We start from the raw sequence: 22,359 nt of genomic DNA on the forward strand, positions 1-22,359 counted from the left end.
GAGAGACAGAGACAGAGACAGAGACAGAGACAGAGAAAGGGAATGAATACTTTTAAGAACAAGGCTGTTGTGAGGCAGCGCCCTCTGCTGGGGAAGAACTGCAAGCTACTGTGTGCTGGTCCTGCTGCTTGGGAGCTCCTGAGCAGGTGCCCTCTCTGCCTTGGGACCCAGAATACCACCACATCTGCTTCAGGGAGTGGCCAAGGCCCGCAGTGGAGTAGGGGCAAGTCAGGCCACGGCCACAGGAGCCTTTCTCTGGAGCAAAGTGGCTGCTGGGAACTGAAGCAGGTCACATGGGTAGGACTAAGGGGGCTCCATGTAAGGAACCCCACAGCACGTGCTTAAACCGTAAACAGAAAAAGTCAGATCTCTCCTTCCCTGGCTACCTTATCCCTCTGAGGACCTGGAGGCCAGATGGGGACTTAGAATATCAGAGAAAAAACTGGAGATTGAGCCAGCTCCTCTCTCCTCAGTCCTTCCCAACCCAGGTCTAACCCTGATCTTCTTCCCATCTTAGTCAGGGTTTCCATTCCTGTGATGAAACACCATGACCAAAGCAACTTGGGAGGAGAGGGTTACTTGACTCACACTCCCATATCAAAGGAAGTCAGGACAGGAACTCATACCAGGCAGGAACCTGGAGGCAGGAGCTGAGGCAGAGGGATGCTGCTTACTGGCTTGCTCTTTGTGGCTAGCTCAGCCTGCTTTCTTATAGAACCCAGGACCACCAGCCCAGGGATGACACCATTTACAATGGGCTGGGCCCTCCCCTATTAATCAGTAATTGAGAAAATGCTCTATAGCCAGATTCTATGAAGATATTTTTCAAATTGAGGTTCCCTCCTCTAGTTATCCAGTACACACACCCCAACCTCCAGTCACTGAAAGCGGCCCCGCCCACAGTGCCACCCGCTGGGGCAACCTGAGAGACTGTAGTATAGAACTGGAAAATGACGTGGGACATTTCTGTGGGGCATCCTGAGTCCTGGATCCCCAGAACATAACCTAGAAACATACTAACCTCCCGTGGATGCTCCCTGGGCTCCAGGCAGCTTGTTCCCAACACTGAGGACCAGGGAAGGGGTGTGGCCAGAAAGAGCCAGACCAGAGCTCAAGTGGGAGCCTGCAGGGAGGGCCTGGGCAACAGCTTCTGCTCAGGCTGCTGTACGACCTGACCCCATCTTTTGCAGGGATGATCCTGGCTGTCCTCCTCCATCAGGGCCACCTTCCCCGCCTTTTCCAGAGAAATCTGTTCTACCGACAGAAAAGCAAATACCGAACTCCCAGGGGGAAGCTGGCCTCAGGTTCCGTGGATACCAAGATGCACAAAGGGGAGTAGTGGGCAAAGGGCTGTGGCCTGTGGGTACCAGGGCAGCAGTTAGAATGGGCTGCCCTGCTCACCGGAGCTCCAGTCACCTCCCGAGACATCTGGTTTCCCCTCCACGAAATCATTGCCAATAAACCACTGTTAAGACCCACCCGTCTCCCTTGCCTGAAGGGGGCTTCCGGAAGGACAGGTGTGGGTAAGTTCTTTCCCCCTACTGCTCAGTCTTTCCTAACTCATGTTTACAGAGTGACAATAAAAAGCAAGGCCACAAAGACTGGCAAAAAGCCCAGGGTGTGATAAGCTGGGCCTGGATACCTGGTACATGTCTGGGAGCCTACAGTCAGGAGGGGCCTAAGGATAGCAATGGAACTTGCAGTGGAGGCGTCAGGGAATGTTTCAGAGATGTGAGCTGGGCACACGGTACCAGGCACTGCTGTCTATTAAGTCTCCTTCCCTTAAGACAATGGCTTGTTATCCCCTAAAGCTAGGTCAAACCTTATCCCAGGAGTCCCTGGGCCAGTTGCCTCTGTGGTGGGATAGACTAGAGGACAAAGCAAGAGGACACTCTGGGTTTCCTAGATACTGGTGAGGTCACACTGAGAAGAAGGAAGATCCTTCCAGGGCCTTCCATGCTTGTCCCTTCACCTTCTCTAAAGACCTCTCTGCCTGGCCATCCCCAGCAGAGCTGCCTATCTGAAACCCCTAGCCTTTTCCCCCTTCCTCTCCAGGGTTGGCATGACTAACCTGGGAACGGGTGGTGGCCGCTGGATGGGGCTGGAGAGCCAGCTCTGTATGGCCTTTGGCTTTGGGAGCACTGAAGTGGTGCTCCCACATGGGGCAGTTTGCCTACAATGGATGGGGATACGGGTTGTTGCCTACTAGCATCCTGCAGGGCTCTGTAGATGCATCAGGGCTGGGGGGCAGGTGTGGTAACATAATTGCTGCATCAGAAGCAGAGCGGGCATCCAGAGAGCAAGACAGCTCCTCATAGCCACACTGGACCCAGGGAGGCCGGCAGTCCGGTGTCCTCATGGCCTGCGTGGATGGCTAGGACAAGAATCCTGCTGTGATCGAAGTGTCAGGGTCACAATCCTTTGACATGATGCAGCAGAACCTGGGTCAGATGTGCAGAGCGAGGAGATAACATATTGATGTGTAGGGTGGCTGTACAGGGTAGCGTAGAGGGAGGGTGTATGAGCGTATCTGGGCTGTGGTGGTAACGGGATAGCTTGGAACCATTCTAGAAGCCGTGTGAGTGCCGTATGCACATGCTTGTACACATGTACACACACACACACATACACACACACACACACATGGGTGATATCCACACACAATTATTAGTAGGGTGCATGGATGTTCACCTCACTGCTGTTTCCAATACTGTTGAAAATTGATGGTTTTCACTATGGTATGTCTTTGAAGCGACATGTTGAGAAATCTCTAAAATGCTATAGACTAAGACTTGTCGACAAAAATAAAATGCATTTTTTTGGTGGAAAATAAATCTATTTCTAGCAAAAACAAAACAAAACAAAATAAAACTTCCCCGCACTTGTTGGTTTCCTTTCCTCCCTTCCCTCTTTTGAAGATCAGTTCGGAAAAGGCAGAGAAACACTGATTTGCACTATAGGGGTGCAGGGAAGAGAGGCAGCCTTGGGGAATCTGGGGGGAGCGGTGTGACCACGGGCAATACACCTGGCTATCTTTTTTTTTTTTAAGTTTATTTTATGTACATGAGTACATGGTTGCTCCCTTCAGACCCACCAGAAGAGGGCATCAGATCCCATTACAGATGGTTGTGAGCCACCCTGTGGTTGCTGGGAATTGAACTCAGGACCTCTGGAAGAGCACTCAGTGCTCTTAACCACTGAACAGTCTCTCTAGCCTCCACCTGGCTGTCTTTGAGGACTGTCCAACCCTGCAGCCTCCCACAGAATTGTGAAGTTAGGATGCTGTTATCTGAGCTGGGGACATGACTGTGCTGGGCTGTCAGGCACTCAGCCTGTGTGGTCCTCTATCCCAGTGGGAGCTGTCTGTAGGGCCTCTCCCGTCTAGGTGCTGAGATGGAGTTTTCGACAACTGATGGACCAGGAGGGACATAGCGTCCCTACTGTTTGGTGTTTTGATTTTTTGTTTGTTTGTTTTTGTGGTTTTCCACGAATATGCTCTTGCCCTGAGATGACTCCAGACCCTTGCCAGCACTAATCTATGAAAACATCCCCTTAATCTTGATGCCTGGTGACCTCAAAGCTAGCCTTGCTCAGTGTGGAGTGACTAAGTCACCTTGTAGCTTTCCCAACCCTGAGTGTCCCAGGGCCATGTTGCATCTCTGGAAACTTGGACCCCAGCTCTGGAGCACCTGGGAGGGATCCAGCAAGACCCTCATCACTTTGGGACACTCACAGGCTGGCCAAGCCAAATGAACTCAGAGTTAGAAGATAACACAGTGACCAACCCACAGTTTAGAAGTGGAAGCAAGGGTAGGCCCTGCCCTCTGATCCTTCTGGGTCTCTACCAACCACACTCCTTGAGCCTACCAGGTCTGAAACCCAACACACCCGCAGCAGCAAGAAGACTGAAGCAGTACCATCTATAGCCAGAGGGTGTCACCACAGGAGACTCCAGAGCACATCTCTGCTCCCTCAGGGCCCCAGGCAAAAAAAAGTGGTGTCTTCTGGAGGTAACCAGCTATCACTTGTAGCCCACACAGATCCCATCCTCCACGACAAATAGAAGCAAAATGGACTGTCTTCTCAAAGGGTTAAATAAGACAAAACTCCACTTAAAAAAAAAATATAAAGAAGCCACTTGGCAGGCAGAAACCCAAATTCCTACAGGATCAGCACTTCTTGAAACCAAAGCGTACGCTCAAGTTTTATTTCTGCCCAGAAACTGTGCCGCTCTGTATTAGCCAATTACCTCTGAATGTGAGGAAAAGCCATGACCCCCGGGCTCTTGACTTGTTGGTATACTTTGGGTTGTGTATTCATTTTCGTGAAACCCGAGATTCATTACACACCCATGAACCACCAGGGCCCCAGGAGGGGTTCATATTAGTACCTTAGGAAGTTCTGAGACCCCGAGGCCTGCACACACCCTGTGGGCCAGAGATTCTGAGGGACCACACCCCAAAAGGCTGCTGGGGGAAGGAGTGGGTAGCAGCATGCTTAGAGCGAGGTCCATACAGGTTAGGATACCTGGAATAGGTTCGATTGGTACTGAGGGAAGCAGGTAGCCTTGGAGCGAGCACCATCGGGCACCTCTCAAAGCTCTGTCACTATCTGCCTCTCGGACCACTAAGACGCCACCCCCTCCCTCCGTCCCCACCAGGGAGCCAGTACCATCCCTGGTTGGATACAGGCCCCTGTGAGCAATTGTTGGCTGCCACCAACAGACAGAGACATAATGGATGTGTGTTGCATGAGAGCCACATTTATTTCTTAATTGGACAGAGCCCTAAGTGCACACAAACAGTACAGGAGCCTACAGCTAACACTCAGGTGTAAACAGCAGGATAGTAGTCATTACGTCAGGTGGTTATGACACAGGGGCCAGGGGGAGCCCACGGCAACCACATATGTACAGTCAGGGAAACAGCCTCTGAGTTGCAGGGGCCCCTCGGTATAGACAAACCACAGGAGGTCCAGGCTCAAGGAGAGACTCGGGTCAGCCATATCGGTCCGGCCTGGGGGACTGCACAGGTCCAGTCCCAGGGGTAAAGGAATGTGTCTTTTGCGGTCCCCATGCTGGGTGGAGCAGAGAACCAACATCTTAAGTCTTGTAGTACATCTGTAACATCAGCCATATTCAGTAATCCCAAGATAGCTAGGGGTCTCCAGGGACCAGGATAGAGGAGGAAGGTCATTGAGTACAGGTGTGCGTGTGTGTGTGTGTGTGTGTGTGTGTGTGTGTGTGTTTGTGTGTGTGTGCGTGTGTATGTTGAATAAGGTGTTGGCATGACTGCTTGGAGCAGGAGGTTTTAGAAGTATTAGTTATCCAGGCATAAGCGGGTCTCACAGGAACCCAACACAGCGCTCCCCCAGGATGCAGAAACAGTGCCCCCTCTCCAGGAAAGATGATTATTATCCCAAACTAAGTTTGAGGTCATAGCTTGGGTAACATCAAGTCTCAAAACCAAATGGAGGTGGTTCTCCGGACCCATCTCACTCTGCACCAGGCAGGACACAGAGGCCTCGGCTAGGAAGTCTTACTTCTTCCTGATGACATGAGGGCTATCCCTAGTCCCCAAGTCATCCCTCCATGTCACAAATGATCTTCAGCTGACACAATACAGGTAATTTTGGGCGGGTTGGGGGGGGTGGTGATGCATAAAGAAATCAGGTTTCCTGAGCTGTGGACGGATTTCTTGGTCCATCAGCTCTGGTTCCTAGGTTCTGACTCAGGACCTCCCACAAAAGCTGAGAGCCCGTCTTGGTTCCTTGACAATGCCAGGATAGCGTTTTGGGCCAGTATGGAATGGCCCCTGAATGGGGGTGGGGCGGGCACTAGAGCTCCCAACCTTTCTACAACCCGACCCAGGCACAGGTGCTCTGTAGGTTGGCTGGCCTCAGACACCCACCTGCTGGGTGGAGCCAGACTCTTGCAAGGCCTCAGCTTCAGGTTGGCTGACCTGAGCGAGCGTGGCAGGCCTGACTGCCTCTCTCCCTGTTGGGGGCTGTGTGGCTCTGTGGCCCTTGGGAACCAAGAAATCGAAGCAGCTGGCTCCTTCCCTCCTTTGACTAGGTCGTGAGCGCCAGAGTGAGCTGAACACAGTTGTCCTCTCTCCGCTTTGTATCTCAGCCTCTGGCCTCCATGGTCCACCGCGGACAGCTCAGGTCACCTGGTTTCTAGTTAGGGTTTCATTTTGCTCTGGGATGGGCACCTTGACTTGGATTCTTGGAAATAAGTCTTATTCTATACTTCATGGAGAGGGTTTCCTGACACTCGCTGCTAATGGCTATTTACCTCAAGTCCTGGGGAATGAGGGTGGCCGGGCATGAGGGTGGCCACCCATATGGCACCTGACCCCAGTGATGGGTGAATTCTCAGTTTCCACTGGGCTCACACTGGCTGGCAGGTGCACACACTACTTCCAACATGAGCCCTGCCACTAACCTGAATCTTGATGCCCGGACAAAGGGCGGAGACTCTTGATAACTATGTCAAGGAACCTTGAAGCCAGAACCTTCTATGACCTTCCAGACAGTAGAGATGTTGTGAACACTGGTTTTAAGAGTATCCAGGTCACGTCAGTGCCATGTGGAGACAGCCCAAGCTGATGGGGAGCTTAGACCCCGTCAGCTGATCTAGAGGGGGGAGGGGCAGGCCAAGGTGGAGGGAGAGCCCTGGAATAGCTGGATACTGAGTGTTAACTGCTCATGATGGACCTTGGGGCCTTGAGGTTTGGTTTCTGGCTTTCCAAGTGGACCTGTGGTATGAACATTCCCCAGGTACAGAAGGTGCAGAAGAGTCCCTTTACCAAGACCACTACGAGGTCACCCTCACGTGCCTGATGGGCATACATCACTCATTGAGTTCTCTTGCTGAGATGTATAGGAGGTGCCATTCCTGGGCAGACGGTAAGGGATCGCTGGTCACAGAACCTTCCTAGAGTTACATATCCATTCCTCTGCTCATCGACACCCAAGGCTACAGTCAGAGGCCCCACTCTGAACATCCATGGCCTCTGTCACCCATAGCTGTGTGTAAACACAGTCACCTACCCAACAGCCTGGACACAGCTCAGCTGGAGCCAGTCTGCCTAGTGAGGGTTGACCATACACTTCACTTGATCCTCCCACACCACCCTTACTGCTCCATTGGGGGAACTGTTCCTCTGAAGAAGCGCACAACGCCATCTGAATGGCCTAAGTCTCGGGACTTGCAGAACCTCTCACACACATACCGTGCAAGGTGCATCTCAGACGAAACTGGTCAGGATAGAGCTGTCCTGTACCAGGCTGTGAGGAGCCATGGCTTGCCCACATCCCTCCCTCCCTCTGCCCCTAGGAGGCTGGAGATACAGGTAGGAACCAACAGGACCAGGCTGAAGGCAGGTGGGAGGGGGAAAGGTAACTCCACATGAACCTTCCAGCCCTCCCTGGAGGCATTAGAAATAAATACTTATAAACAGAACACAGTCTTATAGTTAATGTCTCAGAGGACTGCTTCAACGCCACTAACTAATGTATATTAATTATAAGTCTGTCTATGCTTAAAAAAATATTAGAACAGCGGCAATACCCTGGGTCTCGGGCCCTCTGACCTTCCTGGCATTCCAAACTTCCCACCAGAGCAATTTTGGAAGAAACTACAACACGTACGACCTCTCCGGGGAGCACAATTCATCATGTGGTATAGGCCTTCCGCCAGAGGTGGGGTTGCTGGGCCCAGCACAGGTGTCCCCTGGGGGGGTGGGGAAGGGCTGAGTGATAGATGACAGAACAGATGGTAAGGACAGGGGAGTGGTCTGGGCCACTGGAAGTCTGGAAGGCTTTCGGCTCAGACCCGCATCTGTGCAGATCTCCTTCGGGAGAGCTTAGACCTGCAGGGGTGGAGGGGAGAAGCTGTAGTCAGAGCCAGGAGTTGACCCCCACCCAAGTCCTCCAGCAGCCAGAGGCTGCTCAGCAGACCTCCAGACCACACATCATAGCCCCGAATCCTCCTTGATCCCCTTAGGCTCATAGAGACTTGATATAGAATATGTCAGTGCTTTTTTTTGGGGGGGACCTTAGCTCCCCCATAGCCCTTCATCAAGTCTGTGACATGGAAGGGGTGGGACCCATTCACAGGAGCCTGGGTTTATCCATTAGAGCCTGCATTCAGCTGACTTATTGCATGAGCAGCAATGACACACAAACAGGAACCAGCATGCCCAAGAATATCCCAGTCCCAAGAACATGGAACCCTGTGAGCTCCAGGACCCTGGCGGAGTGGAGATCGGCTAGGTCTCCACGTGGCGCTTCCTTTTTTTGCCCATCTCCCTGCCCAGCCCATACCGGATGGTCCCAGCCAGGAGCGGGTTGAAGGCATACAGCCAGTCGTGCATGTCCTTGTCACTGTTGGCCTGCAGCAGGATGCCTCGGTGCTCTGTGCACACAGCAAATGTGTTGGGTGTCTGTAGAGGAGAGAAGCTGGTGAGAAGGTGCCGTGGCAACATGGCCATTGCCACCACCAAGAATAAAACCCTTGAGGAAAGCAGCAAGAGTGGTAGGTGGGAGAGAAGTCTAACCCACCACAGCCCAGAACCGCCCAGGGGTAGGGGGTGGGGGGGTAAGCGTCTCTGTAAAACACAGCCCCCTTCCTGACCACGCAAGGATGGCAGCTCCATTCTGGAAGCCTCTGAGTTGAGGAAACTTATTTCCGTCCTATGTCCGTGCTGCTCTGTAACCCCTGGAAATGAGTCTGACCTCTGGGGACCACATCCCTGCCTGGGAACCTGGATGAAGTGCCCTTTTCTCCTTTTTGTTTGTTTGTTTGTTTTCTTTAATTATTATTTATATGAGTACATTGTGGCTGTTACAGATGGTTGTGAGCCACCATGTGGTTGCTGGGAATTGAACTCAGGACCTCTGTTAGAGCAGTCGGTGCTCTTAACCATGGTGCCATCTCTCCAGCTCAAAGTGTCCTTTTCATCTATGCCCTCTGTAATGGATGGGTGTGCATAGCAATTAGGTTCACATAGCTCTTTCTCTACACAGGGAATAAAACCCAGTGGGTACTGTAGCCTCCTTCCACATGGCCTGGAGAACCTTCCCTTCAACCAGCTGCAAGGAGTTGGCTCCCACACTTCTAAGGCTCTGTTTGCTTGCAGAGGACCATGAGTCGGTGCCTTGGGCCAGACAGCTTGGAGGGGCTGTGAGGTTCTGCCAACCTCAGGATGGGACCTAGCTGTGATCAATGGAGTGGACGAACAGCAATACTTGCCATCACCAAAAGCTGTTACTAAGAGCCCTGCTGAGGCTGGGACTGGTCAGGGGGAGCTGTAGCCTAAAGGGAACAGGGGACACCTCCCCTGGAGTGCATCCAAGCGGGGCCCTGGCCGCACCTTGAGCATGGCCTGCTGGTCCTCGCTGTACTCCACCTGTGCGGTGGAGAGGTTGAGCACAAATCTCTCCACTGTGTCCTTGTCGCTGTTGTACATGTAGGCGTAGGGACGCCTCACCACCACGAAGCGCTTGGCCCAGCCAGCAGTGTGCGGCTCCAGGAAGTGCAGGTACCCCTTCTTGGAGACGATGGGGCTGTGAGGCGGGGACACCGCTGTTGGCTCAGGAAGTTGGGGTAGCAGAGCCAACACACCAGGGCTCACACTCTGCTACCCTGCACTAGGTGGCTGACAGATCGGATGTCCAAGAACAGAACCACCATCTCATATCTGGGACAAATCCCCAATTTTCAGTCGGGAAATTAGGGAGGAAAAAAGCTAAAGTCCCAGAGTCCAGCATTCGCTAGGTCCCCATCTCTGCCCCACTCACCTGCCCTCCACGCTCCAATTGTTACCCCGAGGGCCACAGGAGCCCGCCTGCCTTGTACAGAGGTGAGGGGAGCCCACCTGCATTGTATAGAGGTGAGGGGTCCACTGACACACCAAGCTCTGCCCTGCACACAGGCCAGGGCTGGTTGCCTATTGCTAGAATGGTTCTGATTCCAGTAAAGACCTTGGTACCTGACTCGGATCTCTTGGATATCAGGGACCAGCAGTCGCTGGGGCTCCTTCTCTGTCTCTGTTGCCCGAACAGGGGAGGGAGTCTTCTTAGAGTCAAGTTCTGGCAAGAGCTCAGGCTCTGGGCTGGCAGGCCGGGAGCAGGGCTGAGGGGTCCTGGAAATAGAAGGTGACTGTGCCTTCTGCCAGGGTTCTTCAAGGGACTGGTGTTCCCTGGTAATGCCCTCCTCACAGCTGCTGGGGGAAAGCTCAGGGACTGTCTAGCTATGTCCACAGGAGGAGTTCCTGGGTCTCACAGAGTCCATCTCCCTCCAGGGCTGCTGGAGTGAAGGAGAAATCTCCCCAGCGGCTTGTGGCATAGCCAGGGCTGGCTTTGCATTGCTGGGGAGATGCCACTCCCACGTCCAGGACAGACTCCAGCCTCTGCCCTGTATTAAAGCCCACACCCCTTCCCTTATTCTCTAAAAGTACCAGTGGTGGCTCACTGAGTATTTTAGGAGCCTTGTCTAAAAAAGGGAGTGTTTCTGATCTTGTCTTTCTGGGGCTATTCACTAATACGTCTTTAATTTGTGCTGGCTGGGAAAAAACGGGCACACATGGTGCGGCTGCATGAGCTAGCTGGACAGGGGGACCCCAAGGAGGCCAACACGTTCTGCTGCCAAGCCTCACCTTTTTCTAAGTCCCACACAGGGCCCGCAGCCCCCTGAACCCACCTTCTCCATTCCTGAGTCCCAGAAGCGATCATCAATTGGCATTAAGGTGCTAGAAGCTCCCCCAGGTGGACAGAGCTCACTCACCTCACGTCAGTGGCACCGTAGCGTCCTTCGATCAGAGAGGGGCAGGTGGAAGAGGGGGTGAGTGTAGCCGCACCCAGAGGGGACATGGACGGGTCCCGCATGAGGGTAACAGACATCTCAGAGAGCTACAGGAGACAGAAAGTCTTTCTCAGGTGGCTCTCTGGGCCTCCAGGAGGATTGGGACGTCTCTCACACACTCCTACATAGCCATGACTATTCCTACCAGGGTTCAGACTGCCCTGACCCAGGTGGATTCCCCTGTCAGATGCTATACGGGGTAGGGCATGAGCCTCTGGAGCGGGTAGGGGCCTGCAGGATGAGAGTTCCAGGAAAATGGATAGCATTACAGGGATGGGAAGAGAAGAGGAGACACTTAGGGCCTGGGTGATACCATGTGGTCTAGGCTAGGCTGGGTCAAGCCCTCACTTACACCCTCAGAGGCCAATCCTAGGGAAACCGGCTATTCATCTATGAGGTATCTCACCGGGCTTTGCCCTTGACTATTGCCAACCGGGGGCCTCACCTACCTTGCTCTCGCTGGCGCTGATACAGACGTGGCTGTGGGTGTATTCCCTGTTGAATGTGTGCATGAGGAGCCGTAAACACTGCAGACAGAGAACACATGGTCAACCCTGCCCTGGCGGCAGCATGGGGCCTCCATCCACCCTGCCCCAGACACGCTCAGATGGGAGTTGATGAAGAACAGCAGCTTGAGGATGTAGAACCTCCACCTAAAGTAGGGAACTCCTACCCTGTGCGCCTAGGGAAGGCAGGCTGTGAATTAGCATCACCTGAAGAGGCGAGGCCATCCTAGTGGCCTGTATAGCAACAATAGGGGCTAACTCTGAACAGAGGCAGTGAGCTAGCTCCTCAGCAGTCCAGGGAGTCAAAGGATGACAAACCACACCTGGAGAGGAGCCTCTAAAAGGCCTCGAGCTGAGGCTTGGGGGAGGGGGAGGAAAGTGGGGTGAGGCGGGGGGGGGCAAGGCACTAACTGGTTCCCTACTTCTCCCCATGCACCAGATTCTAGCAACTCTGGCTGGAGCTGGCCACAGACCAGGCTGGGCCTTTGGGGCACCCTGAAATGACCAGGGCCTATGAAGACAAAGCCATGGTCCCATCATCCACCCGCCCGCCCGCCCAACCTACCTTGACAGCCAGCTCCCTCTGCCTCTCATTGGGAGTCTCCAGAGGTGATGGCTGACCCTCGACTGACAATGGGGAAGAGGCACCTGAAGAGCTACGGGACTCAGAGTCCTCACTGGAAGCTGGGGACAGCACCTCAGGGCCAGGCCGTTGGGTGGTCTCCAGCTTCTCCCGTAGGAGCAGGTAGTGCCTGGTCTTTTCCACCTGCCAGGACAACCAAGGTGAGTGAGGGTATCAGCCGGGCAGGTGCTGGCTACCGTGCATGGCGGCAAGGTCCTCTGGTAAAGCGTAAGAAGGTCTGCCATGCCTGGTTATGGCTGGTGACCTGAGGGACACGCTGTTCGCAGGATTCAGACATCCCAGACAAGTCGTGCGTTCTCCTTCATAGCCAGCATCCCTATTATGCTCAGGGGTCCTTTAATGAGCAGCAGGGGTCTAGGCCTCTGCACCCTGCTATCCTGTGGCTAGACAAGCAGTGTCAGCTCCAGAGGGTGGTTTCCATGGCTGGGCCCACTTAGACAAGTGCAATATCCAGCTGTGATCCAGAAGGGAGCCTGCTCTCCAGGGCCTTTCGGTCCCCAGGGGCTCCCACACTCACCTCCTGTAAGAGGCTCAGTTTCTCCAGCTCCCACTGGTGATCTAGGATCAAGCTGTCACTCCGGGGCCTCCAGCCAGCCAGGTTCTCCTCACCCCGGACATAGGCTACGGATGTGTCCAGCACCCGCCGGCGCCGGCGCTGCATGCCTGCGTGGAGATTGACACTCTAGCACTCTGACAGATAACCGATGCTGTCAGCACAGCATTGTGCCAAAGTTCGTTCCTTTCTGGGTTCAAGATTGGCTCCCCTGGGCCTTGGTCCACCCGGGGGCCACAGGCCCACGTGGACCTTACACATAAGAAGCTGGTAGTCCCTCTCCCATGACATGACATAGGTGGTCACAGCAGCCAGCAAATTTGACTCCTCCTCTCTGCCCTCCTATCTGAGGACACTCTGGAGACCGGAGGGAAAGTACTTGAACTTTGCAGGTAAGGCTCCCAACTTAACAGATGTCAAGTCAAGAGGAGCAAGAGGCCAAGCAAGCCAGGCAGGCATCCCAGGGCCCCGACTCATGCCCTAGCAGACAGTAATCAGGAAAATCTCCTACCTGGGCTGCCTGCGTCGGCCACATGGCAAAGGCTGAGCTCATACACACCAGTCACGCGGTTGCTAAGGGAGCGGAGGAAGGGGACACACCGTTACTAGGCACAGCTATGGGGACAGCCAGACAGACTAAGGTCAGCTCACCAACACTGACTCAATCTGGGCACGGATCTCAACAGAGGCCTGAGGCAGACTGTACCTGTTTCTGACTCTACCATGTCACATCCTGAGCTGTGGTCCCTATGCCAGACCTCAGCTTTGTGAACTACAATGACCCAAGGGGCACCCAGAGGCACGAACACATTTGCCAGTTCCTCAGCACCAGACATCATCGGTCCCCAGCAGGCCTCACATCTCACAGAGAAGCCCCCCTCTCCTAGTCCTATGGACACCACTCCCACCAGGGTCCCATCACAGCCCTCTTCTCATAGAGATGGACCTTGCGGGCCACTGGATCCTGATCCCCAAGCGCCTTGCTTTCAGCTGGGCCCAGTGTGGCCAACACTGGCTCCGTGTGGTAGAGTAGTGGCCTGCCCTGAGCTGCAGAGGGCCTCACTTCTCCCGTGGCTCTCAAGCCCAGTCCCTATCGATGAAGCTACAGGAAGTGGCAAGAACGGAGGAGGATGGATCCAGTGTCCGGCAAAGCCACTTAACTCACATCCCACTGGAAGCTCTGCCCACAGTCCTCCACTACCCACCCCACCCCTACACATCCACCCTGCTTCTCTTGTGTGTTGTAAGCAGTCCCAAGGGCAGAGATCCCTGGGGTGGGGGTGCAGGGCACCCATGAGGAGTTTGGTGTCTACAGGTCTTTCCACTTCCCATGGAGAAGAGTGTGTTCTCTCATGTCTGCTTGACATGATGAATGTCCTCTATATGCCCTGCACTGACCAGCAGGGGCAACTGAAGGCAGGGGCCTGGGTAGTAGGTTGATCCTCACCATATCAGTCTGTGCTATGGAGCCAAGGGCTTCTTTACACAGGAATGACAGGCACTGGGGGTGGGGTGCACCCAAGGCTGCATTTGAGTCCAACATAGTTCTTGATATGCCCAGGATGGGAAGAGGCAGTCCTCTCCTATCCCCTTGGTGAGTCCCTCTCTTTGATGCACAGGCCCCGTTCTCTGCCCACTCTAGTGAGCTCACCCTTCTGTGGCCCGCAGGCTCCCACTGCCAAACAGGTTGCGAATGGAGCGTGAGGCGGGTAGCTTGGCATCACGGGAGTAGAAAACCATGCAGAAGTCCTTGGTGATGACGGCTGGCTGGGTGCAGTTCTCCATCTGCATTACATGACAGAAGTTATGAGCATAGAGTGGTCCAGAGTGCCCGGGCCCCAGCTCAACCAGGTTCAATGTCCATCCATCCCTATCTCCATTAGGATACAAGAGCCATTGAAGGCTGCTAATGCCTGCTCCTGACCCTGAGTGGGTTCCTAGGGGAGGGAGTCAGGGTTCTGTTCTCCCCACCCCATTGCTGAAGACAGAGACTGGCAAGGATCCACAGGGCACTAGACCTACTCTGCTCCCTGGCTATGTAACCAAGGGCACAGCCTGCAATCTTCCGGCAGATCAAGACAGAGCTTGGTTATTCTCACACCTGAGTACAAGAATATGAATCCCTTTGTCCGGATGCTTGCTAACTCCCATGTCTGCAGGGTAGGCACCTCACAGCAGATATGCCCTGAATATGGGGTCAGGGCCCTGCCAGTATTTCCCAGGCTGTATCACTGCTCCTGAGGCAGCCCACAATTGTTATCTAGAGTGATTTGGCTCTAAGAAGTGGTGCCCTTTAGAGGGCCTGGCTCCCACCTTCTCCAGACTCCTCCTTTGCTACTGTGTCCAGACAGAAGCCCATCCCAGTCTTTTCCTGTGCGTCAGAAGAAGGCCACAGCCCACAGCTAGCCATAGGCCTGGTGATTGCAGATCTGAGGGTAGGAGGGGCAGTGAAGGGCTTCTCTTTTTGCAATGGGGCTTCTATTGATGCCATGTCTGCTGCTGATGCAGCCATCCTGTAGTCTCAAAGCTGACATCTATACGCTAAAGATACAGGTCATGTGCTGCTTTTGAGCAGCGCCTTTAAAAGCATATGGGTTCTACTCAAGGACTGGAAGCATTCTCTGAGAAGAGAGTGGGGTCCATGGACCTCCCTGTCGCTTTGCAAGCCCCTCAAGCTATAGGAGGTGTTGTAGATGTGGGTATCTTGCCTCAATGTAGGCAGAGAGCGTCATGTAGATCTTCTCCCGGTAAGGGGTCACGCGATTCAGCAGGAGGGAGTTATGCATGGAACTGTCCCAGGCTGCTTCAAACTGGTAGAAGGTCCTGGAAGAAAGCAGATGACGTAAAAGACAACGTGTGGGGATGCTCTCAATGGGAATGGGAACATGCAGACAGACACGGAGAGAGGAGAACTGCAGGGAGATTACTGGAGTCATGGGTTGGGAAGCTTGGGTGGCACTAAGAGGGGTGGACCCCTTCTCACTCAGACCGGGGACCAAGCAGGGTCCATCCATTGCCTGGCAGCCCCAGCTTCCTCTGCTCCAGTGTGGACTGGGAGGAAGGCAGAGGAAGGGAGGAGAGCTACCCTAGACTCAAAGTCTGAGCAAGGAGGCATCGTCAGGGATCTCCCTGAGTTGGCCAAGCCCTCCTCAGCCCACCCCTTCCATTAAGACTCACGCTGCCAGGGATAGACCCTGGGGGAAGATGCTTGGAGTGGAAACAGCGGCCTGTGAGTGGCAGCATCTCATGGGCTCCCGAGAGTGGTTCCATGGGAATAGCAATCTCGGGATCTTTCCTCTGTCCCTATCTCCAGCAGGGACAGCAGGGCCCAGGTTTACCCATTAGAGTTCAGGGTGGCTATCAGGAGCCCTGGACTTTGCATCTATCATGGGGACCCCTGTACTACAATCCCTGTAGGCCCCAACTCTGGAAGATGGCTAATGTGTGACAGTATGTTTCATTTTCTTTAACTATCCAGGGTTCCCCAGGGAGGGAATTTTCCCCAGTTCATAGCATGGCCACTCCACAGTCCCACTCCCTCCAAGCATCCTCACAGACACACACAGTTCACAGGTCAGGTGGCAGCACTCTCTCACTACCTCATGGCCAGGCCTCTCAAGGGCACCAGCAGGCTCCCCGAGGTGCCTGGCCATGTGAGAGATTGGCCGGTGCTGCCTTTCTTCCTGTACAACACTGTCCAGGGAATAGGGTATGGGGTCAATGGGTCAGGGACATGGTACAAAGCAGGCTGGACAGGGCCACTGTCAGACACACATCACTAAGGAGAGGTCTAAGGCAAGTGGAGACAGCGGGCAACCAGAACAGGGCAAAGAGCAGGCAGCACTGGAGGAGAAAGGGAAGGGACAGTTAAAGGGGGTGGAGCAAGCGAGGGCAGGAGAGAATGGTGCCTGTACCTAGTGTCATTTCCGAAGGAAACGCTAAGGGCGCAGCCAGGACACACGCACACACACAGAAGAGAGCGAGACGTCAGAACAGAACAGTCCTTCCATGGCCAGCACAGCTGCTGAGGGGCCCCCTGGAGCCCCATCCCGGCCCCACGCATACCCCATATAATCATGAAGCTGCTTCCAACCATGACCACAAGGGTCAGCTATATATCTCTGCACTGTTCCCTTGTGGTACACAAGGCAGAAACTGTCCCCACTTCAACAAGGTTACCTTCAGAACCAAGGAGCTAACACATGACCGAGGAGCACCTGGGGTTAGCATGGGACATCTTGGACTTTGCCAGTTGTCACCATTGCAATGATGTCAGGTTAGAACCAGCCCTGTTACATCTTGCTTGGACTTCACATCTATATCTATCATCCTTTGCCTTCAAAGACACTGAAGTGGCCTGAAGTTCTTGAATGATGAGTGTGTGTGTGTGTGTGTGTGTGTGTGTGTGTGTAGACAGAACTCCCTCTGTGCTCTTGGAAAGAGTACAGCCTTCCCATCTTAGTCTCCCCATCAGGACGGAGCCCCAGCCCTATCCTTGCCTCTCTGCCCTGAGTGGAAAACCCAGAGGAATGAGTCTGACCAGACCAGTGTAGTCTCAGAGCTCACCTGGGGTACTACTAGAAATTCAATGTTTTCTGCCAGCTGGGCTTAAAGTGGCCTTAGTCCAGGCCCAAATGAGGGAAGACAAAATTGGCTCTTGAGTGCATGGAAGACCCTGCAAACCCCAGCATGCTGGAATATCTTTGAAGACTTGAGCAAGGGGTGCCTACTCAAGGTAGGTATGGCTCCATCTGGACCACTTCCTGTGGCAGGACTGAACCTTTTCAAACGTTGTGCCATCTTCCAGGGATCAGGTGGCCAACCGAAACAGGATCAACACAACCATGAAGCTCCTTGAAAGTCACTTCCAAATGATGGTTGGTCACTGGCCTTAGAGGTCATCTGCTGTCCACATGGGCATTGTGGCTAGCCTCTACTCTCTACCAGCCATGACTTACATGGTCATGGGACACAGACTGTAATCCCTCAATGAATGGAGGGTCTGGAGCTTCCTCGTGTCCCTTAAGCCTCTGGATGAGGGAAGTTGCCCTGCCCAAGAGTATGCAAGCTGAGGGTAGTACAGGGGAAGCAGAGGAACTTCTGCCTTTGTGGGACCTGCTAAACGTGAAGGTCTTTATGTGGGGCCCATGATGAATTACCATCAACCATAAGGTAGAAAAGCAGAACTTATAGAAGTTAAGGTGACCTAGGTAGGAGAGCCCAGGTCACAGACAATGGGGAGGCCACAGTGGAAGCTCACCCCACATGGAGTACGGATCCACTTTGGATCACTGGGCATCAAATACTCAGGGGAAGCCTGTACCTTCTCCACACAGCCTCTCACTCCTTACAAGCTTTGGAGATGGGTACCCCAGCATCCCTGGGTCAAACTTTAAGCCCCACTGTGAGGCATCCATAGGATGGAAAAGAGAGTGTCTAGGGATGTGGCTCCCAGTAGAACTAAGTAAGGTTGACAGGGGTTCTTCATGACTGAACTAATGGCTTCAGAAGAAGAGGAGACAGCGTATACACATGCACCTCCTGCTTCTTGTGACAGGAGGCCTTTGTACAGCAAGAGGCCTTCTCCAGATGCAAGTCTCCCCTCTCCCAACCCACAGTGGATCATAGCAGCTGGTCACAAGGCAGTCCAAACAGCTAAACCCTATACCACACAGGAACTTGTTAATATGTGAATTCTTGAGCTTCACCTCAGACTGCTGCAATAGAAACTCTTGAGTGATGTCTCCCTGTTGAGCACAGAATTTCAGCTGACCCAAAATGGCCTTGGCTATTGTTCCACTGCCCGTCATCCCCAAATACAGCTTAGAAAGCAGGCCTAGTGCAGGGACTAACTGCTCTTGCTACTGCCCCTCTGGTGCCACCTGAACCCCTGTCTACTGTGCACATTCCCTTGGTGTCTCCATAGACATGGCATCCCTTGGACCCCCTTCTAATGGAAGAGATGTGAAATGGCTAGTCTGCAACATGCAGAGTGTGGAGCAGGTAACATAGGGTCCTCAGAAGAGTGGCCAGCAAGGCTCATTCTATAACCAGAGCCCAAGCATGTAACAGCCTGGGTTTCCAGGCAACATCCTGCCTCCAGCTGGCTCACTTGACCTGGAGAGACATCAGGAGGCCTACTGGGTGGTTCTCTTCTTTCCCCAGGGGACACACTGCCCTTGCAGGCCTACAAACAGGACAGCCAAATTCAGACCTGTGGTACAACAAGCATAGTGCTCAGGTGGAGGACGACCCACATGAGGAGCACTGTAGATTTACTATATAAGTGTTGCCCACAGAGAGGACAATGGGTGGTGTGGAGCATTTCCTCTGTCTGCCTCCATCACCATCACATTCAGGCTGTAGGGACCTAGGCAAGTAATCCCATTCCACCACATGTTTGTAAATTAGGAACATGTGTTTTCCCAGTCTGACCAGAAGAACTGGATCAGCAATGGGAGCCCAGCTCCAGGTCTAGCTGACGATAACTTCCAAAGATAGATAGATACGCTTCTTGCCCAGCCTCCAAAGGGCATTGAGAACACCAAGCTCCACAGAGCACCAGGTCCTACTGTCTGTGATACTGTGAAAGGAAGAGTACACTGTCCCCTCTTGTCACCTATGACAGACAAGGGATAAAGCCATGGAGGGAGGCTTCTCACCACAACTGCCTGCAAGTGACTGTCATGAGACAGTCAGAAAAACCACGAGCTTGCACATGTACTGCTACGAGTATAGCTGCCCAGCGTATCTATTTGACCTACTACGGACGTCTCTTGGCATTGATCACTGTGGCTAAAGATTACTGTTTCAAAATACCTGGTGTGATTAAAAAGAAAAAAATCCTTAAAAAACCTTCCTCTTGCCCCATGCTCTCTGAACATGCCCATGGGTTACTATGATACGTGAGTTCCCATGCACGTTGGTCTGAACATGCCCATGGGCTACTATGATACGTGAGTTCCCATGTACGTTGGTAAATAAGTGTTTTCACTCTTAGGCAAAGCTCCTCTGCCTGCTGCTGATGGTTATCAAAGTGTATTTAAACTGCCCCAATGTCTCTGACCCTTAAATCTTAAAGGTATCCCAGCCACAGAGGCCAAAAACAAAGTAGGTATCATTGTAAGTGGATTTTCTGAGGATCTAAATATAAAACTCAAGGCCTAAGACTGGTCAGAAGCCCTGGGAAGGAGTGCCTTGGAAAGTTTGTTTCTAGAAAGGGAGACTGAGTTCCTCCAAGGGAGCTTCCTCAGATGCTGACTCCCTCATTAGTTCCCAGATTACAATAGGGCAGTTCCTACCCTCACGGGTCTTGGACTGTTGGCAAACTTGAGAGCAGGAGAATGACCTTGAGTCTGACCTTGGAGATCCCGTGTTAAAGGTCCGAGTATGACACAATACTCAATCAAGCACAGATCCCACCCACCCATAGCTCCAGCTCTGATAGCCCAGGCCAGATGGTGGTGGCCACATGCAGCTGGACCCTCTCCCAACACAACCACTGAGCTGCTGTCACCGTAACTTCATCCTGGGGAGGCTGGGCCAGGCATCTTAACAGGCTGCACTCCAAACCCTCCCTGTGGGTTCATGGTGGCTCTCCACCTCTCACTAGGTCCTGATCATCCTGGCCTACTTTCTTTACTCTTCAAGGTCATCATGGCTCCTTCGAGGGTTCCATCCTTTGGGGAACCATGAAGCTAGAGCCTGAAGTCTAACCTGGAGACGTATTCCCTAAAGGGAAGATCCAAGAGAAGCAGGTGAGGAAGGGCATCCGAGGGAAGGAAGCGCTGTTGAGCATGCAGCCTGCCAAGGATGTGGGCTGAGAAGCTGGGATGGCAAACGAGCTAAAAGGTTATGTAGCTGCAGACAGCTGCATCCTGATTCACAGACCATGAGAATGTACCGGAACCCATAAAAACAGTGTGTCTACTCAAGATCCATCTGGTAGGTGCTAGAGCCATAGAGGCAGAGGCAGCAGCAGAGGCAGCCAGAGCTGGTAATGCCTTCTGTCCCTGGAAAACAGCCTTTATTCCACGACTGGTCCACATCTACAGGCCCAGTTCTGATAGTCACTATCCCTGGAGAAGGAGGACTCTGGCCAGACCTACCTTTAGAGAACTTCTGGTCAGATGCTTAATCTGACCATGAGAGCAGCCAAGCCCTTTGCCCCTGGCTCTCCTCTTGTATTCATAGGATCCCTTTCTACTCCCAGTATGGTTCAACTCCTCCACCCTGGTGTTATCTCTCCATTGGGCCCACTCCTCAACAAGGAGGTTCAGGAGCTGGATCTTGATGCAAAGCTCTTTGCTACCCACCCCTCTGGGCCTCAAGGCCAGGACAGAGCCTGTTCAGTCAGCAACTGCAGTGGGGATGGGATAAATGAATATCCAATATGCTTTGAGTCTCTGGACCCACAACTCCTAATGTCAAGCCAGATGCTGCTCACAGGATTCAGGGATTCCTGAAAGAGCGAATGCTATCAGCTCACAATATATCAGGGGAGATAAACGGGGAAATAGCTTTCCATGAGATCCTTCACCTGGCCCTCTCCAGAAAGCTAGAGAACCTGCAAGGCACTAGGAAAACGAGTCCCCAAAACCTGGCAGATAAGGGTGCCAAGAAGTATCAGCTCTTCTACTACCTATGGATACTCCAGAAGGACCTGCTGCCCCTTACACCCATTCAGGTGAACCCCATAAGTCAGGGAGGCAAAATGTGAGGCCATTGGAAGGAGCACAGGATGGGTGGAATGTCAGATTGGATGTCTTATAAAATGTAGGAAAGTAGCAAACACCCGCGCTAACACTCCCACGACTCTCGTGAAGGCTCCATGTGTGGCCCACAGTGGTGGATCCTTGGTGTGGTTCCTCAGCTGTTAGGATAAAAACCACAAATCTGCTCATGGGCTATGCATTTTTACACAAATACCACTGTCCGTGACAATAATGGGAGACTCAGTGCTGGGTCTGAGCTGAGAGTTTTGCATGAATCAGCTGATTCATCACAGCCTGCAGCTAACGCTACTCCCTATCCTCGGGGGTGAACTGATTCCCAGAAGGTTTTGGCAGTCGTCCATCTTTAGAGAGCAAATGACTCAGTCAGGCAGCCTCTAGTTCAGCTGTGTGGTCCCAGAGTCACATGGGATAAGGTTTCTCCCCTTCACGACAACGGTGGGTAGTATTGGCCACCACAGTGGACCCCCTGTGGAACAGACTATGGACTGATTCGCTCCCTTCTTGGCTTGCGTCCTTCTTTCCTCCTTTCCTTCCCAAGAGGCCAAGCCCCAGGCCTGTTACTAACAAATTTACCTTTAGAATAGGAAGGACAGTTACAGGGAGGTCAAACCCAGGTGCATACGCAGGAGCTTGTGAGACCTGTGAGCTGAGGAAGAAACCCCAAAGAGAAGGAGACGAGATTCCCCCCTTTGCACTGTGCCAGTGTCCCCCTTGCTTATCCAGAAACCTACTGGGGCCACTAGAGGTTTATAGATGGGGCTCTCTGGCCCAATCATGAAGACCGCTCAAACACACAGAAGCCACTAGCCGATGTGAGCCCAACTCTATATGGGTTTGAACATAGCTTACTTGCCTCCAGAGCCACCTCTTTCAGTGAGCTCATCTTGGTAGGGAGAGAGAATCAGAAATGCTCAGGCTTGGCAGGGCTGTGTCCCCCTGCTTGAGTGTGGCCACTACTTTAGCTGTTTCATGATGAATTTTTCTACCTCATTTAGCTCCAGGTCCCCCAGGGAGGGGACACTCAGCTCTTGACTCATAGTAGCATATAAAAAAGA

At 53.1% G+C, this 22,359-nt stretch overlaps 2 protein-coding genes across 7 annotated transcripts in view; one reads left to right on the top strand and one right to left on the bottom strand.

Moving 5' to 3' along the window:
* LOC116088791 (aquaporin-12) overlaps window positions 1-1,478 on the top strand; it is an 11,472-nt gene extending 9,994 nt beyond the window's left edge. For both annotated transcript variants that reach the window (XR_004118012.1, XM_031368470.1), the window contains exon 3: window positions 1,191-1,478. Coding sequence is in view for 1 of the 2 variants with exons in the window: in XM_031368470.1 (XP_031224330.1) it covers window positions 1,191-1,339 (149 nt within the window). In the remaining variant the exon portion in view is untranslated. The remainder of the gene's footprint in view (window positions 1-1,190) is intronic.
* Window positions 1,479-4,740: 3,262 nt separating this feature from the next.
* The window catches only part of Kif1a (kinesin family member 1A), an 89,356-nt gene continuing 71,737 nt past the window's right edge, over window positions 4,741-22,359 (bottom strand). Inside the window, exons 38-49 of one of the 5 annotated variants that reach the window (XM_031368472.1) lie at window positions 16,484-16,507; window positions 15,278-15,392; window positions 14,221-14,354; window positions 13,081-13,142; window positions 12,534-12,679; window positions 11,939-12,139; window positions 11,317-11,394; window positions 10,790-10,914; window positions 9,996-10,148; window positions 9,378-9,570; window positions 8,329-8,447; window positions 4,741-7,874 (exon numbers count right to left, since the gene is read on the bottom strand). In XM_031368472.1, coding sequence (XP_031224332.1) covers window positions 7,832-7,874; window positions 8,329-8,447; window positions 9,378-9,570; window positions 9,996-10,148; window positions 10,790-10,914; window positions 11,317-11,394; window positions 11,939-12,139; window positions 12,534-12,679; window positions 13,081-13,142; window positions 14,221-14,354; window positions 15,278-15,392; window positions 16,484-16,507 — 1,393 coding nt within the window. In that variant the 3' untranslated portion in view covers window positions 4,741-7,831. The remainder of the gene's footprint in view (window positions 7,875-8,328; window positions 8,448-9,377; window positions 9,571-9,995; window positions 10,149-10,789; window positions 10,915-11,316; window positions 11,395-11,938; window positions 12,140-12,533; window positions 12,680-13,080; window positions 13,143-14,220; window positions 14,355-15,277; window positions 15,393-16,483; window positions 16,508-22,359) is intronic. The other 4 variants (XM_031368474.1, XM_031368476.1, XM_031368475.1 and 1 more) reach the window with 4 other exon arrangements.

The sequence above is a fragment of the Mastomys coucha genome, unplaced genomic scaffold (genome assembly GCF_008632895.1).
Source record: "Mastomys coucha isolate ucsf_1 unplaced genomic scaffold, UCSF_Mcou_1 pScaffold14, whole genome shotgun sequence".
NCBI lineage: Eukaryota > Metazoa > Chordata > Mammalia > Rodentia > Muridae > Mastomys > Mastomys coucha.